Source organism: Talpa occidentalis, unplaced genomic scaffold, assembly GCF_014898055.3.
Source record: "Talpa occidentalis isolate TD23 unplaced genomic scaffold, MPIMG_talOcc4v2.1 talOcc4.7, whole genome shotgun sequence".
Taxonomy (NCBI): domain Eukaryota; kingdom Metazoa; phylum Chordata; class Mammalia; order Eulipotyphla; family Talpidae; genus Talpa; species Talpa occidentalis.
In genome coordinates this window covers 109,982,169-110,000,867 of record NW_023605083.1, presented here as the reverse complement: position 1 = coordinate 110,000,867, position 18,699 = coordinate 109,982,169, and the positions used below count along the sequence as shown (strand labels likewise).

The 18,699-nt window shown below is 53.6% G+C and overlaps 1 protein-coding gene across 2 annotated transcripts in view; it reads right to left on the bottom strand.

Moving 5' to 3' along the window:
• Positions 1 to 18,699, bottom strand: part of CUEDC1 (CUE domain containing 1) — a 72,394-nt gene that overhangs the window by 6,099 nt on the left and 47,596 nt on the right. For both annotated transcript variants that reach the window (XM_037494861.2, XM_054689791.1), the window contains exons 2-6: positions 11,713 to 12,351; positions 7,579 to 7,706; positions 2,773 to 2,899; positions 1,876 to 2,068; positions 971 to 1,054 (exon numbers count right to left, since the gene is read on the bottom strand). In XM_037494861.2, coding sequence (XP_037350758.1) covers positions 971 to 1,054; positions 1,876 to 2,068; positions 2,773 to 2,899; positions 7,579 to 7,706; positions 11,713 to 12,351 — 1,171 coding nt within the window. The remainder of the gene's footprint in view (positions 1 to 970; positions 1,055 to 1,875; positions 2,069 to 2,772; positions 2,900 to 7,578; positions 7,707 to 11,712; positions 12,352 to 18,699) is intronic.

Genomic DNA, 18,699 nt, shown 5'->3' with positions numbered 1-18,699 from the left:
CCCTCATGTCTCCAGTTAATTCAGGATCAAGGACAGGAGGCTGTGGTTAAAATCCCAGATGCACATCTGCTGGGGCCTAAGCGCCCATCTTGTTGCTTATGAGTCAGTTCCATGGGATTTTCTCTCTGCAAGCTGGGATCAGCTGAGCTCCCTGTCCTGCCCCCCACCCTTACTTCATGGCACCTGAGCTCTGCTTCCAGTAAAAGCTACTGATTCTTTGCCTGAGGCAGGTGGTCTAGGTGTGTGGAGGGTGCTGACCAACCAGGTGCCAGAGCCCACAATCATGTGGAACAAGGCCTTCTGTCCCTGCTGCCCCATGTCCCCAGTTTCAGCACAAGCCTCGCTCATGCACCCCAACTGCTTGTCCACCCCTAGCTCTTCATCAGACCGCTGGGGTTCCTGGAGGGCCTGACCCACTTTTGAGGCAATTTTGTGTCTCATCTTGTATATAAAGCTCAAAATTCTCTTCCTCTAAATGCTAGGGCGGGGCCTGGCCAGTGGCAGCTATTCGGCAGCCACTGAATGAATGCATGGGTGCATGAACCCTGCCCAGGTTCAGCTTCCCTTCTCCTAGCCATGTTTAGTCAACAAGTGTGTCCTCAGCTTTGCTGGTTTGGTCTACAAATTTCTTGGCTGCATCGCCTGCATTTCCCACGAGATTATAAGCACCCGCAGGGCAGAGACGAAGCCCTGTGAGTCTGAGCCCTCCCCACTCCCCGCCATGGAATATTATGTGGTGTGGTAGGTTTTTTTGTCCATGCTCCAGGCACCTCGAGTTCCATCAGCCTGTTGGCAAGTCCAACTGTGGGCTCCGGCAGCTGCTGGATTGGTGAGAACCCCAGGTTGCTGGAGGGGATGAGGGGGGACACCTCACTCCATGGTGAATGCAGTCATGGGGGCAGGACCCTCCCCTCCAGCCTACACCCTCCCCTCCCCCATCCCCAACCCTCTCCCAGGCAGGCACAGTTACCTGGGACAGTGGAGGGAAAGCCAAATTCATTTCCTATAGCCACGCTGCTGGACTTGGATTTCTGGGACTCATACTTCAGTCGATCTGGAAAAGGACAATATCCAGTCAAGGAAATTAACTCCCGGGTGCCAGGAGGACGCTGGAGGCCATCCTCCCAGAATCACACAATATGTGTACACACAATGACTCCTGGCTTGCAGAGAGCCAGCGGGGTGACGGCAACACCGCCTGGAACACTGACATGTCAGAACTAGAGGCAGCCTGAGAAATCACAAGAGGAAAGGCCCGGAGCCCCCCACACCCTTGCTGCAGAGCTGGGACCATTCTCGGGTCTCCCCTGCCTCAGCCTTCCCCTGGGGGTATAATGCCAGTGACACAGGCTCTCACACTGTGACCCTCACATGACAGCCCCTCCCCCAGCCCCCTCACTGCACCCCACTCCAAACACTCCCATCCTGAGGGAGAAAAACAAACAAGCTGGCGAGTAGGGTCTCTGGCCCAAAGACAGTTGGACCGCTGCCCCCACCCCCAAAAAAACTCCAAAGTCCTCTGTTCAGGGAGGTGCCTAAATAGCCTGGCACCTGGGGACCCTGTCACTCTTCATGCAGTTCCAGATACATTATGGCAAATTCAGTGCCTGACACAGCGGACAGGAGCAGGAGGGTGGAGGGCTAAGAGGACGCGCCTCTCTTCTGCTAAGTCCCGTGGGAGGGGACATGGGGTGGCTGGTGATTCAGGGCTCCGTTGAGAGAAATCTGGGCTCCCACAGGATAACTCTGTGGGGACCGTGTCTCAGCAGGACAGACCACCCACAGGCTCCGTGCCTGTCCTGAGCCCAGGCGAAAGCCAGCATCAACTCCCTTCAGTCCAAAAGCAGAGGCCACAGAGCCCCCACCGAGCACCACCTCTCTCCAGGGCCAGAAGGAAGTCGCGGTTGCGCTGCAGCTCCTTCATGAACTCCTCGTTCTGCAGGAAGAGTGCGATCCTCTCGTCCTCCAGGTACTGCTTCCAGCGGCTCTCCTGGTCTCGGGCTCCCAGCCCGGCTGTGGGGGGCAGACCCCCGTCTCCACTCCTGGGCGTGGAGCCCCCGGGGTTACCCTGAGAAAGGGAGTGAGCATGTTGTACATCTACTCACAAGGGCACAGGCCGCACAGCTGCCGTGTAATCTGGGCATACACATGTCCTTTCCCAGGATCCTTCAGCTGCATCCTGGGACCTGTACCTGCTGCCAGGACCTGGTCATCAGCCCAAACTCAACAGACCAGCGCTCTCTCTGCTAGGGAAGCAGCAAGGGCTTAACAACTAGTTTCCTCCCACTGTGGACTACCCCAACCTTTCATATACAACCAGAGGAATCCTGAAAAGTCATCTGCAAATTGCACAATCACCTGCACAGGGATTCCTAAATGCACGACTCACCCCATACCACCAGCTCAGGATGAACCCCCCACCTGCAAGGGTCCCTTGGGACATGCCAACATCTGGGGAAGAAGCTGCCCATGGATCTTCCCAGGGGAAGAAAGGAAGATGCTCTGGCCACTGCCATTGGTGGCCACCTCCCTCTAGCGGGGGGGTGATGGCTGCAGCCAGAGAGTCTCTCAGGGCTGTCACCTTCCCCAGGCGGGACAGGAAATCTCCAGCCCAGATAGGAAATGAGGCTTTCGGTGCAGCATTATTTCCCTACACCCCAGGACAACAGAAATAGCTCGGCCTGTGCTGAAACATCAGGAAGTGAACCTGGTTGGCACAAATTGTGGGCAAGCAGAGACGCTGCACAGGCAGGCGGAGGCGTCCCCCAGTACCTGTATGCTGTCCAGCTGCTGGGGCAGAATGCGCAGAAAGTCATCAGGGAGGTTGCCCAGCAAGGGTGGGTTCCAGTTCCGATAGCGCCTCTGGCTGGAAGGGAGTCCAGAGCCCAGCACATCAATGCTGAAGGGCAAGAGGTAACAATGAGGGAACAGTCAGGCACAGACACAGGTATCCTAGCCCACTGAACCAGGATCCTGCTCAAAAGCTCCCAGGGGTCTCTGCTGCCTCCAGGACAAAGGCCCATTGCTCAGTTCATCTTGACCAGACCTCCTGACTCCCCAGCCTCCAGCCCCAGGCTGGACTCCCCTGCTCCAGACCCTCACTGCTCTCCAGCCACTCAGTGCCCCAAGGTCTCTAGGCCTCGTGCACTCTGTGCATGGTACCGACCTTGGGCGTCGAGGACTAAGTAGATGTTTGAGTGGCCTGTCAAGCAAGCAGGGCTCAGAGCCTTTCCTGAAGATATTCCAAAGGTGAGCTCAGGTGTGCTCCAGATACACAGACACATAACCACCAACAGCCCAGCTCGCCCAGAAGTTGGTTTGCTGGGGGGTGGGGGAGAGGAGTAGGTTAGGGAGAGTGGAACAGATCCAGACTCCAGTTCTGGCTCAGCCAAAACCCAGTAGGGTAGACCTAGGTGTGAGACTGCTTCTGCCGAGGACTCAGTTTCCACATCTAGAAACTGCTGCCTCCCTGCCAAGGCAGTGGGACCCCCTCATCAGGCTGTGTCTTGAACAAAGTTCTGAAAAGGCACACTGAGATGTGGGAGTGGAGGTTCTGGCTCCAAGGTGTGCTCAAGAACTGCTCTGGCAGAGGCTGACGGAGAGGGGTGAGGGTGGGGGCAGGGAGGTGGCGCGTGCCCGGGCCCCTAGGCTGCTGTCCAGCTGCCCCCACCTAAGGGCAGTTGGGCCTGGCAGGGGCTCCCCACTGCTCCTGGGCAGCCTGCAGCGTGGCAACCGCAGAACACGTGTTCTGCTGAATCAGGAAAATGACACACACAGAAGCTGAGGGCCAGGGGTGGTGGGGACGGCTCGGGCCTGGCTTTGATTTGGGCTCCAGCTCCAGGAATCCTGCCGCCCCCTCACTGGAGGGGAGCTTTTTCCGGGCTGCCACTGACTATAGAAATAACTTCCTTTCCTTTTCTATTTTGGGCGGGTGGCCGGGAGGGGGCGGGGGGAGGGGTGGGGGCGGCAGCAGACGGGATAACCAGCTGCTAAGTGAGCAGTGGGAGCTCAGCACAGGCAGACTGAGCCAGGGAACCCCGGCACACGTATGCCTAGTCCACCCTCTCCAGGAAGGGCTTGCTCGGGACTCGGATGTCTAGGCAGACTTCTCTAGACATCTTTCGGCTGTTGTTACTCTTGGAGGCTTCACTTTTCTCCAAGGGTCTGAGAGGCTGCCCCATCTTTCGGAGACTTGAAGACCACCTCTGGTGGCCGCAGCACAGAGAAAGCCTCTTCGGGATCACTACCTTCCCTCGGGCTTCAGGGCCTTCATCTAGCTCACGGGTGCCCACTCCCAGCTAACCACATCTGGAGTCACCCAGGAAAGCTGCAGACAGAAAGCCCTGGAGTTGCATCTGGACCGCTCCAGCCATTTCTCACTGAAATCCAAGTGGGGTGGGAGATGAGAGGGTGAGGCCCTATTCTCAATTAAGTTTCCCTTGCTGCTGGGCTGATGGTCCTGGAGGAAGAAGGGACCTGGCACAGGGTGGTAGAGATGAGGTCAACCCAAAGCTGAGAGCCAGGGGGGCCCTGAGCCCAGGCAACGCCACTGTGGTCAGAAAGGAATGTCAGAAATGAGTGGAGAAAAATAAAAATCTTCCATGACTGTAATTTCAGTGGAAAAACAGCAGGGGGCCTCTCAGAGGGGGCCCCCTGGGCCTCAGACACTCATTCAGGAGACAGAGGACAGAGGTGTAGGGAAGGGGAAGAAGGCTGGATAAGATCTCCTGGCCCAGAGCCTCTACTACTGGCTCCCAAAACTAGAACTCATTCCCCATCAGATTCTTCAAGTTTACCCATGAAACATCAGACCCCACCCGGATTTTAGAGACAGACAGGGCCTGAGGTAGACTGGACAGCGAGGTCCAGGTGGGGTGAGGCCCTGTCAAGGCACACAGATCATCCAAGCCCAGGGATCTGGCATTCCAGGCATGCTCCCCCATCAGCCTGCCTCTGCCACCTGCATTCTTACAGGCACCCAGTGACGTGGTGGTAATGCTCCCCTCCTCCAGGCCCCACTCAAGTCTGATCTCTCCCAGCAGCCAGAGGGAGGTTCTGGCTGCTGAAACACTAACCCGATCACATCACTCTCAAGCTTATACCCGCTGGCTGCAAGATAAGGTCAAAGCTCCTTGGAGGGCCCACAAGGCCCCCATGATCTGCTCGCCTCTCCAGCCTTACCCAGCCACTTGACACTTCTGGAATTCCCCAGACGTTTCCCTCTTTCCTGCCTCCAGGCCTTTGCACAAGCTAGTCCCTTGCCTGGCATGCCATCCTGTCCTCTGCTTCACCAGGTCACAGCTTGGACATCAGTTCCTCTAGGCAGACTTCCTTAGACCTCCACCCCCACGTCTGTCTCCCTCAGACTCTGATCTCCTTGGGGGATCAGGGCAGTGCTGTATTCATCTCTCTATCACACGCAAGGTTCATTGCAGGTGACTCAGTCAAGACTGGAAAAGAGTGTTATGGATGAAGAGGCGGAAAGACACCCAAGAAATGGCCTCAGGGTAGATCTGGCCTTAGCAGGTCCTTCCTGGAGCAAAGAGGCAGGTGCTCAGAGGCTGGCCCTGCCTCTACTGAACACTGCCTCTCAGGGAAAACTGGCCTCTGACCTGAGAGGCCAGCTGTGCAGCAGGGGTGGGAAGGAGCAGTAAACCAGTGACGATAGTTCTGGTCCATACCTGGCACTGTGCTAAGTGCTCCACACACAACATCTTATTCAATCCTCACAACAGTGCCGAGGCGGGGATTAGTATTCCCATTTCACAGATGAGGCAAGCGAAGCTCAGAGAGGTTAAGTAGTGAGCCAAAGGCCACACAGCAGAGGCACCTAAAGAATCAGAAGTTAGGCAGCTGAAGGAAGGGGTGGGGAGAGCACTCTCCTTCTGTCTGACTCTACAACTCAAGTTCTCTGCCCTGTAGCCACCCCCAGCCCAGCAAAGCCTTCATTTCTGGGTCAGGCCCCTAAACCTCTGGCAAAAGGAGTAAATTATCTAAAGTCAGAGTTCAAACAAGGCCTCCTGAGCCTTGGTTCCGTGTTGAGGTCACCTTGCCCCCAACTGAGGCTCCCATTACTGGACTGTCCTGCCCCTGCCTCAGCCCTACCCCACCCACAGCAGCCAGAGCAGGGAGGGGAAATGTAGCCACCATACCCAACCAGATTTATACGAGGATCCTCTTACAGCCTTAGTTTTCCCTTATGAAAAATAGGCAGAACCACTCTGCCTAACAGAAACTGGACTTCTTTCAAAACCATCTTGGGATTTTTTTTTAAAAAGTCAACGGAAAATGATCGCTGGGCTCTGTGACCTGCCCCAGGCTGCACAGCGCCTCCCCCAGACCCACTCACTTACTCCCCCACCTCCCACCCCAGGATAGCCTCCTGGTACCACTTGTGATGAAGGGAGGCCCCCAGCTCTGCTCCTGCCTCTGACTCCGAACCTCCACCCCCATCACCACTATCGAAGCCTCAATCAGCTCCCTGAGCCGCAAGTGCAAGAATATTTCCTCCGTAGGGAGGTAACAGGATATAAGAGTGAAGAGCATCTGACCTGGGTTCAAATCCCAGCTCTGCAGTCATGGAGAAGTTATAAAACCTCTGAGGCTGTTTCCTCATCTGTAAAATGGGGATGACAACAGCGCCTGCTTCCTCACCTGCGAGGGGATTTGACTGTGATGTGTAGGTAAAGAACCTTGTGAGTTTCTGGCATTTGAAGGGCATTCAGTAAATAGCAGCTGTTATTATTTATAGCTGTGCGACAACAGAGGTCCCCACTACCACTGTCTGGGGCTCCCAAGGTCCCCAGAGGGAAGATCCACTGGAACAAGTCCATGTCCCATCATGTCCTCCATGCCTCTCCACCCCAGGCCTGAGCCATCCCAAGGGACAGAGGGCAAAAGCACCTGGGCTCCCACCCGACTGTGAGAACCAGCTGGCGACCAGTTTCACCTCAGACATCCACATGACAGAGTTCCTGACCTGGGAAAGTCTCCAGGGACTAAGTCTATTCCCTCCCTCCCCAGTTATCAAGCTGTCTCACAGGAAGAGACTCCTTACTTCCATTACTTAAAAATCCTCACAAAATCCCCAGATCAGGGGTGACAAATACACTTAATTCTATCATTGATGGCTATCTGGGGATACTGTTTTGAGGAAGATTCTGCGGTTTCATCTCAACTGGGTAGGAAAGTGCACAGGGATCGATTAGTAATGTTTTCCTTAAGCTCGGGAGAGCACACATCATGTATTTGTCATTCCCACCCTGCACGTCCTTGACTCTTAAGCTCCCAGAAAGCAGAGGCTGAGCCTCATTTCACTCTGGCTCCTGTGGAATTTATACAGCACCTAGACAGCAGTAGGACTTGAGTGAATGCGCTTACAACGCTTCCATCTTGAACGTGCCCCTTGCTATCTAGCTGAATTGTCTCTTGCTGCTATAGATACCTGCCCTTGGGGTGATAATACACTAGGGGTCCAGGCACGTCTCCCATTGTGTTTGTACTCAATCCCAGCCAGGTCACCCTTCATCCCCTTCCCCAGTGCACTGCCCCACGCTCAGCGAGGAGATGGCTTCTCACCGGGGAGGCGGAGTAGGGGGAGCGAGAGGGTAAGGCCTGTCGAACACGTGCATGTGGTAGGCTGGCGGGGAATACACGGGCGGGGGCTCTTCATCAGAGCTATCAGGTTCCAAAGTCCTCTCCAAGATCTGTATCAGGGACAAGAAAGAGAGAAATATTAAAAACCCTTCCTTGAATTTAAATCACATTCAGACAAAAGCAGGTGTGGGCGAGTATGTGTCATTAGGGAACTCTGCCTTCGCTTTGGGAATGTAAATTGATCCAAGCACGGCTTTGCAAAACTGTTTGACTTATGCTAAAGTTAACGCATGACTACATCTGACCCTACAGTTCCGACATACTCAACAGACTTGAAAGCACATGTCCCCAAAAGAATGTTCAGAGCAGCATTCTCCATCCAAGTTTCAAAAACAGGCAAAACAAATCACAGGGCTAGAAGCAGGAGCAATGTGGTCTCTTCTGAGGTGGGAAAGCCCCTCTTCAGAGGGGGTGCAGGGGGATTCCGGGCTTTGTGGGTGCTGCTAAGACTTCACTGAGCGGCTAACCTGTGAGAGTGGCCTCTTCTGCACGTGTGTTACTTTTGATAACCTTATCATCCGGTGATCTCACCTTAACCTCAGCTTGGCAAGATCGGCTACGGGTCTTTATCCCCATCTTCAGATGAGGCCCAGGTTGACTGAGTGACATGGAAAATACCATATACTGTGTTTAGAACTGAGTCTTCATCTTGGCCATGGTCTCTGCAGCAAGGGTCTCCCCTCAGCACTGCCTGCACACCCAGGCTGGATTCTTAAGGTGGACAGTGACCAGGGGAGCGTCCAGGATGCCTGCTCTCCTTCCTGGACTCCGCCCTCCATCCAGGAGTCAGAAAAAGGCACAAAGAGAGGCTAAGGGCCAGGCAAAGACCAGGGTTCCTGCTACATGGACTGACCCTGTAGGTCCACAGGGGAGCCTGGGCTAGGAGGCAGCTTCAACCAGGAAATCCCAGGTCATGGACATGTCACTGCTCTACACCTTAGCCTCCTGCTCCCCTCTGCTCTCCTCCCCAGTCAGTCTCATCTCCCCAAGACCAAAGAACACGGGGAGGGGCTCAGACTCTGTTACTCCACCCTAGAGCCCCAGGCCCCACATTTTAACCCCAAGTGAGTGTGCAGGTTTCATGGCTAAGCTGCCACTTGGCTGGCCTAGGCTGGGCCACACTGCACACCTCTGCCCTAAGCACTGGCACCCAGTCTCACAGGGACACCCCAATGGGGTGGGCAGGTGGGTGAGCACAAACACAAGTGCACACATGCACGCACACACACTGCCACGCTCTGTGCACATACAGCCAGCCCGACCCAAAGAGGCCTCCTGGCCTGGAATGCACTAACATTCTTCTCTTTGAGGCGGAAAGTATTTAAACAGATGCTTTTGCAAAAAGCAGAATGTAGCTGCTTTGCGGTCCACTGCTCTGCTCACCCCAAATTTCCACAAGAAGAAAAGAGAACACTGTAAGTCCCACCCCTGTTCACTGGTTACCCTCCGAGGCCTGGCTGGGAGCAGTGCTGGGCAACTATCGGTGTGCCCGGAGAACACGCTCATGCTCCCTGGTTCCTAGATGCTGGGGCTCTAAGGGACAAGGTTTCAGGCAGGGGCCTTGAGGCCAGTACCTGGGGGCCCAGCCACTACTCTGTCCCCACTGAGGCTGGTCTGAGTGAGATGGGTGAGATAGGGGAGAGCTTGGAAGGAACTGTTTCAGGAAGGAAGCTGCTGGTGTTTCCTATAACTGTGGCTGTCAGCACCACCACCCGCAAACTCAGGGAGATCAGGTCCCTTCCGCTTGAGCAGTTCTTGCTCTGCAGTACAGCCTCCTGCACAGGTTCCTGGAGGAGAATAGGAAATTCCAAGGAGACAGGCAGAGGGCCAGGTACACTCAAGAAAGGTTGATCCTGAGCCTCCAGGAAGAGTAACCCAGCCATATTTCTGGTTCCCCCTCCCCTCTTCCCCCAACCTCACCAGCCACAATGAGGTCGTTCTCCTGGCTCTAAAGATGCTGCTGTTTTCGGTTCTACTGCCTCCTGGCTTATCTCGGTGTGGGTGATGGATGCCTGCCAGGTGTTCCAGGGGCCGGGGTCTGGCCATTTATCTGACAGAAGAGATTTCTCCATGGCAAGGATACCCCTAGGGCCAACCCACCATCCATCAGCCCCCAGGGAGGGGGCTTTTTCCAGACAGCAGTTATTGCCATTCCAGCTGCTGCTCATCAATTTTTCTCTGCACTTTTGCTGGCTCAGGAGCTGCCTGCCATTGGGCCCAGGCAGAGCTCCAGAGGTGGGGGGCTGGGGAAACAGCCAAGGAGGGGTGCTGAGCAGGAGCTCAGTCTGAAAAGCAGGATTCTTAGAAAAACAGAAGTGCACACAGTGGAGGCCTCTGTAGGGGAAGCTGTTTTAGAGCTTCATAGGGCTTCAGGGCAGTGGACAGAGGAAATATCCTACCTGCCAGACCAGAAAGGGTCAGAGTTCACAGTGCACTTTCCTTCCAGCTCACACTTGAGGATATATCTGTATCTGTAATATTGCTCTCTTCCCTCTGCCCCCACCTCTACCCCACAGTTTCTACAAAGAGGATCTGGGTTTTCTAATACTCCTTCCCCTGGCTAATCCTGGCAGATCAAAGGAACAATCTCCCAGGGGGAAAAAAAAAAACACTAAAGAAAGCCCTGCTAAGACAGCAGCAACATATATTCATTCAACAAACATTCTCTGAGTGTCAGGACTGTTCTGGATGCTGCAGGGGACACAGGGATGAGCCAGATGTCACTCCCCAGAGTTTCTCCATCAACCAGAGAGAAGTCTCAGGCGGCACACACTGAAGAAGGAAAAGCCGGAGGGCTTGCCCTGTAGTATGACTGATTGGTGGACAGCGGTTGCCTGCAGGACCATGTTGAGAAGCACTCGAAGGCCATATGTGCATCTAGGTTTTGTCACTGTAAATGGGGGTGATAATAATGCCACCTCACTAGTTTGAGGATCAGAAGAGCTAACAAACTATGGGGATTGGATTGTGCCTGGCATGGCTTGGGAATCACTAGCAGTGGAGTTCAAACCCATCCACAGGCCCCTCATCTTGCCCATGGCTGCACGGCCCCAATGCCCCTGTGGGCATCGACCCTGCCACTGAACAAGTCTCTGTACCCCTCTGCAAGTCCTGCAGAGGCTGGGGGTGGGAGGTGCGGAGGGATGAGTACTGAACAAATGGCTGGGGCAAGGGAACACTGGCCACACCCAACAGGTGGGTCTTGAAGCACCTGGCAGTCCCTTCACCCCAGCCACCTCCCTGTTGAGAGAACTGCTAGGGTTTCATCACTGCTGCCTCCACCACACCCCACCAGAGGAATTTAACTAGCAAGACTAGTGGCACTCCTCTGCTGTGTTCTCAGTCCCTCGGGGTACGGTGCCACTCTTGTTCTCAGCACAAGGCCTTATCAATCCCCTGCTCACTCCAGGATCCCGACAGATGGTCCTACTGCCAGTTCCCTAATAACGCATGCTCTATTTCACCTCTGAGTATTTGCACAAGCTGTTCCCTTTGCCTGCACACCTTTTCCCTCACTCTTCACTCTTCCTTGGGTCTTAGCTTAACCCCTGCTTCCTCTGAGAAACCACGCCCTCCTCTGCAGCTCCCAGTCGCCCATCATAGCACTTGCCATCAAGTCAGTAGTCACTGGCTGACTCCTGCTACTAGTCCCCACAGGATAGTGAGCTAGCTCTGTAAGGGCAGAAACTTCCTCTGACTTGGCCAAGGTGGACACCTAGAAGTTCCAGAAGAGGAGCCTTTCTTGAAAAATGCAGACAGCCTGGAATTGAGTATCTCCATTTTTTTTTTTTTTAAACAAGTTCCTTGATTCTGATGACTCTTGATCTAGGGTCTACGACTATGCGTGGCACATCATTGCGTGCTCAATGTTTGTTGAACGACTGCATGATCGTTGCCCATAAAATAAGGACCCTGACCAACTTGGGTATGGTTTCCCTCAGAGAAATAAGGCTGCTTTCGAGTTAGGACCCAGATAGGGGTATGGCCCAAGTCCTCTAGGAGCTTCAAACAGCTGTTGGAACACTTGGTGAATGATGGATCGGGCTATGCCCCTACCTCTGGGGGGATGCTGTCATCTGAATCGGAGCTGTCGTCGTAAGCGCTGCCGCCACCGCCCTCCAGGTTCATCTGCAGCAGCTGGTCGATGGTGGCGTCCACGGCGCCGCTGTTGGCGCGCAGCACGCACTCGATGATGTCGTAATCCATGTTGGGGAACATGGTCTTGAAGTCGTCCATGGCCTGGTTGAACTCGAGGCGGCGCACCTGGCGGGCCGGCCGGCTGTTGTTGAGCTCCTGCGAGGTGGGCGCCGCGCTGCTCCCCGCGCCCGCGCCCCCTCGCGCCCCGGCAGCGCCCCCGCCCCCGCCCCCGCCGCTGCTGCTCCGACGGAACAGGCTGGTCATTTTTCCGAGGCGCTGCGCTAAAAGATTTCCAGCCCGCGCCGAGCCCCTTCCCCCGGGTCCTTGTGCCGTCGCAGCGCGCGCCGCGGGCTTGGCAAGCTCACTCCCTGGCCTCCGCCGGCCCCTGGCGGCCTGGTAGGTGTGGGGCCGGCAGGGTCCCTGAGTCAGAAGTCTGGGGTGCGGGGCCACCGGCGGCCCTCGGGGAGCGATCCTAGCGGGGCGGCGGCATCCGGGCCTGGGTAGCTGGTCAGCCACACCCGCAGAGCATCCTGGGGCTGGCTCCACGGAGGGTCCCACCTGGAAACCAAAAAAAGAGTGTCAGGGGCCTAATACAACAAACTTGAACGCAGGCTAAGGGGATGCGGGAGACCCCCAGCCAGGGGGAAACTTTCCTTCTGCTTTCTCTCCAGCTGCAAGGAGAGCTGCCAGCTAGCAAGAGCTTACTCTGTGCCAGGCATCTGAGTGTCCTGTGTGGACTGTGACAACACTGTGAGATAGGGGCTAGTATGTGCCGGCTTGGGGTCTGGTATATCCTGGCTTGGGGGATAGGAAAATAGGCCAAGATGCTGAAAGTGAGGGAGTCTGGATTTGAACCCATGACCATAACCCCTAAGTCACAAATTTCAACCACTATGAAGCCAAGAAACTCTGGGGCCTGACTGGGACAGGAGACTTCCCCATCCAACTCCTGCTTCCCTCATCTTCCCACTTCAGGGTCCCAGCATCATTGCATCCAATTTGTGCACAGCTCCACTGATTCTGAAAAATCAAAACAGAAAACTTCCTGTGCACTCAGAACCAGGCATGTAAATCACTGCCAAGGTTGCATTTCTGTTAGTGCAGTTAACTGAGAATTGCGTGTGTCTAAAAACATCACGTTCTGATTTTCTCTGACTTATTCCAAGATTTACAGTAATTTTGTTAATTGTCGAAAAGCAGCAGCTTTATTTTAAGGAACTGTTCCATTAAAGGATATTAAGTTTGAAACAGGTGCAAACCCATTTTTCCTTTCCTAGGACTTGGGATCATAATCTTAGCTGATATAGAAACTTTTTTTTTTTAAATATTGGATATTTTTTCTTCTTTTTTTTTGATTTATTTATTCTTTTTTTAATTTTTATTTTTTTAAAGATTTATTTATTTATTTATACAAGCACTGGGTACAGTCAGAAGTGTGAGAGGGTGAGAGAATTCACCAGAGCCAGAGCGGGGAGCAGAACAGGCAGAAGGACCGAAGCACACTGCTGAGGGGAGCAGCGGGCGGCAGGAGAGGTCTGCGCGCCATGTGGGACCCTCCTCCGCTGGCCGGGGAGCAGCCAGGGATCGAACTGGCACTGCACAGGCTGCGGGCAGTTTCGCAACCCAGCGCTCAACCGCTGCGCCACCGGGGAGGCCCTGATATAGAAACTTTCATGTGAGCAAATCAACGTGATGATCTTTGCCATGCTCGCAGCAGTAAAATAACTATGAAAAGAGGAAGTCACCAGAGGAGTAAGGAGAGCGCCGTGGAAGAGACTTCCTTCACTCCAGGGCCAAAAGATTTCCTCTGTCCCTTTAGATCTGTCTCCTCACAGGTAAAATGGAAACTTAACTGTCCCCTTTCAGCGCCACCATGCTGAGATTCTAATCTCCTTCAAACTTTCAATTCCTTGAGTGACATAGAAATTGTCCAGAGCCTCCTATTCTGGCTCAGAGACACCTGGCTGGGTGTCTGCCTAGTTGCCAGGGAGGCAGGCTGTCTTCAAGAATAGGAAAATAGGGCCTCCCTGGTGGCGCAGCGGTTGAGCGCTGGGTTGCGAAACTGCCCGCAGCCTCTGCAGCGCCGGTTCGATCCCTGGCTGCTCCCCAGCCACTGCTCCCCAGCTCCCGGCCACCGGAGGAGGGTCTCACATGGCATGGCGCGCAGACCTCTTCTGCCGCCCGCTGCTCCCCTCAGCAGTGTACCTCGGTCCTTCTGCCTGCTCTGCTCCCTGCCTGCTCTGGCTCTGGTGAATTCTCTCACCCTCCCTCACTTCTGTGCCCAATGCTTGTATAAATAAATAAATAAATCTTTAAAAAAAAAAAAAAAAAGAATAGGAAAATAGAAAGACATGGGTCCCTTGCATTGGTGTCACAGAACTATAATCACCTCCCTCCCCTACCCCTGTGAAGACATGTTAACACTCTGGTACATCAACATCTAGGTACTTTTTCTCTGCACGCACTACCATATGTATGAATTCATCACTGAAATGTAATCAAACCATAAATTCTACTACACAACGTATTTTTCCCACTTAATAAAAAATTTATTACTAAATTATTATTAATAAATATTTATCTTCCATGTCAGAATATTTAGATCTACTTTATCATTTTTAATGCCTGAGTAGTATTCTGTTGACTGGGTGAAACATGATTTATCATCTAACCACCTCCCCCCATCTCTTCCAAGATGAGTAAGTCACAGCTCTGAGAGGCCAAAGCCATTTCACAAGGACATAGAGGAGTGACCTCAAGTGATCACTGCAAGAATGTTATTATGAAAATGAACACAGGAAGGTAGCCAAGTATGACATGGCCTGCCACAGCCAGCTTTAGACACCCCAACCCCCCCAATGCCCACACCTCCCATCAACCCTGACACATCAGCTTGGCGGGTGCTGCTCAACTCTGCCAGAAGGCCTGCAAGGCGGGCCTCCACCCTAGTGGCTGCCTTTGTCCTGGGCTCTTAAGACTAAAGTCCTCTGGAATAAAGCTGCCATCTCCCTGGCCCTCTAGTCATTCAGAAAGAGAGAGGGAGCCCCTCTGCTCTCACTTTGCCAAAGGCAGTCCCTTGGAGAAAAAGCCAGGATCTGATCTATCCCTGGCAGATGATGGGGTGCACACTTCCCCATTAACAGCCATTTGGATTGCCCCCGGGTGTCTGAGTGTTGGGAAGCCCCCAAGAGGCATTCTCACACTCACACCATTTACAGTAAGTGCGCTGGTTCAGACCCAGGCTGCAGTTCCTGCTCCACCATTCCCCAGCTCTGGGCCCTAGTAGGCGTATCCTCTACTCTCTGCCCAATAACCTTACCTTTACATCTGGTCTTCAATGTGAATGAAACAGGATACTCCTTAGTGCAGCCTGGAATGTGCCTAGCTACATGATTGCTGTTGCCACTACCCCAGAAGGCTGACAAAGAGCCAGGAGTCGTGGGTATACTGGCTAGGCTGCTGCCTAAAGTGGATGGAGCTGGGGACTCTAGGGCATCCTTCCCCAGCACCAGGATGTCAACCCCTGGAATTCCTTCAGCCCTCGAAGGAGACACTGACCCACGCAGCACCAGGGGAGGCCTGGTCGGTGGCAGAAGACACCATAGCTCAAGCAGCTGCTTCCATTTACCCCCAATGCAAAACCTTGTGTGTGTGCCAAGACTCTACTGACAGCTCTAAACCAGCCCTGCACCCTGCTCCACATTACAAAGAGACTGACACCCAACACTAGGAGGGAGTTGCCCAAAGATAATAAGCCAGCAGTGGCAAAACCTAGACTTTTCCATCAAAAGGCAAGTTCTATCTATGAGGAGACAGTGGCTCAGAAATGGTCACGGAAATGCAGAGAAATAGCATTCGATATATGGAAACACCATTTTTACCAGCCTCTGCAAAGACTCACAGTCTCCTATAATTAACACCAGGCAGGGCTATGAGGGCCCCAACTTCTCAGAGGACCATCCCTGCTCCCCCCTCACAGGACCAGAAGGCTAGGCAGTCTGGGAGCCGAGGGAAGGACTGTCTTCAGGGTCAGGCTGCCTTTGCAACCAGCACTGTTCAAATGAAAAACAATTTAAAGCACATGAAAGAAAGAAGGCAGGCTGCTTAGGTTTACGAGCTTGTGCCAGGTGCTTCCACATTTAATCTTTATTACAACTGCAGAGATAGATGTTATCTCTGTTTTATAGCTTTGGAAACCAGTTCAGAGAAGTTAAGTAATTTGTGCAAAGTCACACAGCCATATGTAGAGAACCATAATTAGGAACCCACGACCTAAGAGCCAAAAATGCCAAGTCAGACTGGCAAGGCTAAGAGCCAAGACGCTTCAGAAATGCAACCATGTGTGCCCCAGGCTCAAGAGACTGGGCACAACCCAACTGACATTCCAGCAGAGAAAATGTGACCCAGACAGTGCTGGGGGAAGGAGGTGCAGAGGGGTGTCTGTTGGCTCAGCCAACAGCTGGCTCTGTGACCTTAGAGAAACCACTCCACCTCTCTGAATCCTAGAGGCTGGGCACTGTCAGAGAAAGGGAGATAACCCCTGACTGGCTTCTAAAAAAGGAAGTAGATCAAATCTGCTGAGCCCGTTAGCCACCTTGGAGGTCAACTCAAAGACTCTCCTGAACTCCCAGTTGTTGAGCGACGACCTGGGGATTAGGAGGCAGAAACCTGTCCTCCCCCAGGCCCCAGGGAGCCAGGCCTTCCACCTCCTGGTAAAGGAATCCAGGCCCGTCAGGGGAGTGGCAGTGGGCCAATCTTCACTCCAAGTGTGAATAGACAGCCAAAGACTGAGTCACGCCTGGCCTGGTCCAGGGAGGTGGGTAAGCTGCCCGACAGTTCTCCTGACCTTGCCCAAGGTCATCCCAGTCTGTCTTCTGCCGGGTCAGAGAGGGTCTGCATGGAATATGAGAGCCCAGGAGCCGGAGTCCTAGCTTCCCATTCTAACTGGCCTAGTACGGCTATGTGATTTGAAAATTATCTTACTTCTCTGAACCGCAGGGATATTATCTACTTGGGAGAGGTTTGTGATAGAACCTAAATGGGAGCACTGGTAAGCACCCAACAAGACAGGTTGGTGTGGCCTTGGGAACAGGACTTGGCCCTTTCTCTGGGCTACACCTATACCCTGAGTGATCTTACCCAGTTCTGAGGCATTAAATGCCATCCACACACTGAATCCTGGCTCCCAACTCTGCTCTCACCCTGACTTGTCCCAGAAACTCCACACTCACACACCTGACCTGCTGACTTGCTTGGATATCCAATAGCAGCTCCAACATATGGGTCATCTGACTTCATGATTCTGCCTGACTGCAACCTGCACTTCCCCTACCTCCCTGCTAATGGCAACTCCATGTGCTCAGGCCACACGCTTGAGAGTCGTGCTTGGGAGTTCTCGTACCCCACACAGCATCGCAGCAGTCTGGTTTTGCTATCATCAAAATGATGGGGACGCCAACTCTGCCTCCCCACCTCCATCGCTACTACCCCTCCCCACCTCCCTAACTCTCCATTGCCTCCCTAGTGACCACTTTTCATGCTGTTATGTCATTCCTCTGCTCCAGGCCCCTCAAAGGCTCCCTGTGTCCACAGAACACAACCCAGGGCTTTACCAGGCCCCACATGGTGCTTGCTACCTGTGCCACCTCTCTGACTAGGTACAGCTGACAAACCATTCACATGTGTGTACGCGCACACACACATGCACACACACACATCCTCACTCTGTCCCTCCTCTCACTCCCTCTGGCCACCCTGGATCAAGCAATACACACACCCATCCAGGGGTCTCTGAACTTTCTTTCCACCACTTGCCACATTCCAAATACCTGCACAGTCCCCTCCCTGCCTTCCTTGTGGTTCCTACCCTGGCAGCACCCTACCATCCCATCTGCCAATATTCCCCAGCCCTTTGCCCTGCTGTTTTCCTCATGATACAGACCACCCAAAAGATTAAGTATGTAACTGTCCTTGACCATCTCCCCCCTTAGAATATAAGCTCATGAAGGCAAAGTCTCTGCTTTATTCACTGACAGGTCCCCAGTGCCTGAAACTCTCCCTGGTACTGACAACAGATACTTGCTAGGTGGACAAGAAGGGAAGGAGAGGCAGGAGCACAATAACTGATTCCTCTTCCCTTTCACCTCAGGCTTATAGCAGTGGGGGCAGGGGAGCTTTTTCATGTCTAAAATCTTTTTTCTTCTTTGTTCTAATTTGGTCCTCGCAACAAATCTCACTTACATAGAAACAGATATTATCCCATTTCACAAAAGAAACAACTGAGGCCAAGGCAGCCTAGTGTCATGGTTAAGGTCCTTTGAGCCTCCGGTGGTCTGGCATGAGGGCCTCCCTGCCATACTAGGCTGATGGCAGGTTGGTCACCTTCCCAAGTCAGCATCAGCAACAGAAGACAGGAGGTTGATTCCAAGATCTGATGTGACCTTCCACTGCCAGTATGTCCCGGAAGGTTCTGGACCCAACCCTGAAAGGTGGAAATAAAATAGGAGGCCTCCTGAGGAGGCCTGGGTCTGGAAGGCCAGAGATACCACCTACCAGCACTTTTCCTGCCCTCCCCCACCTTCTTCTGAAAGGGGATGGGATTGCCCCAAATCATTTCTGGCCCTACACAACCCTGGCTGCTGCTTCTGAAGATCTCCGAGAGATAAGATCAGATCTTGTGATCCTGGTCGACAGAGAACTCCCTGTCCCTTCTTCCCTTGGACCTGAGCCCAGCCCAGTGGCACCATACCAGCCCACTAGGTGGTGTCCCAGGGCTCAGGCCAAGACTGCTCCCAGAGAAAGGGCAAACAGCAGCTTCTTTCCAGAACCCAAGAATGTGCCCCACCCCCAATCTTCTTCCCACTGACTAAAAAGGAGAGGAAATACCCAACCACCCCAGGGTCTTAG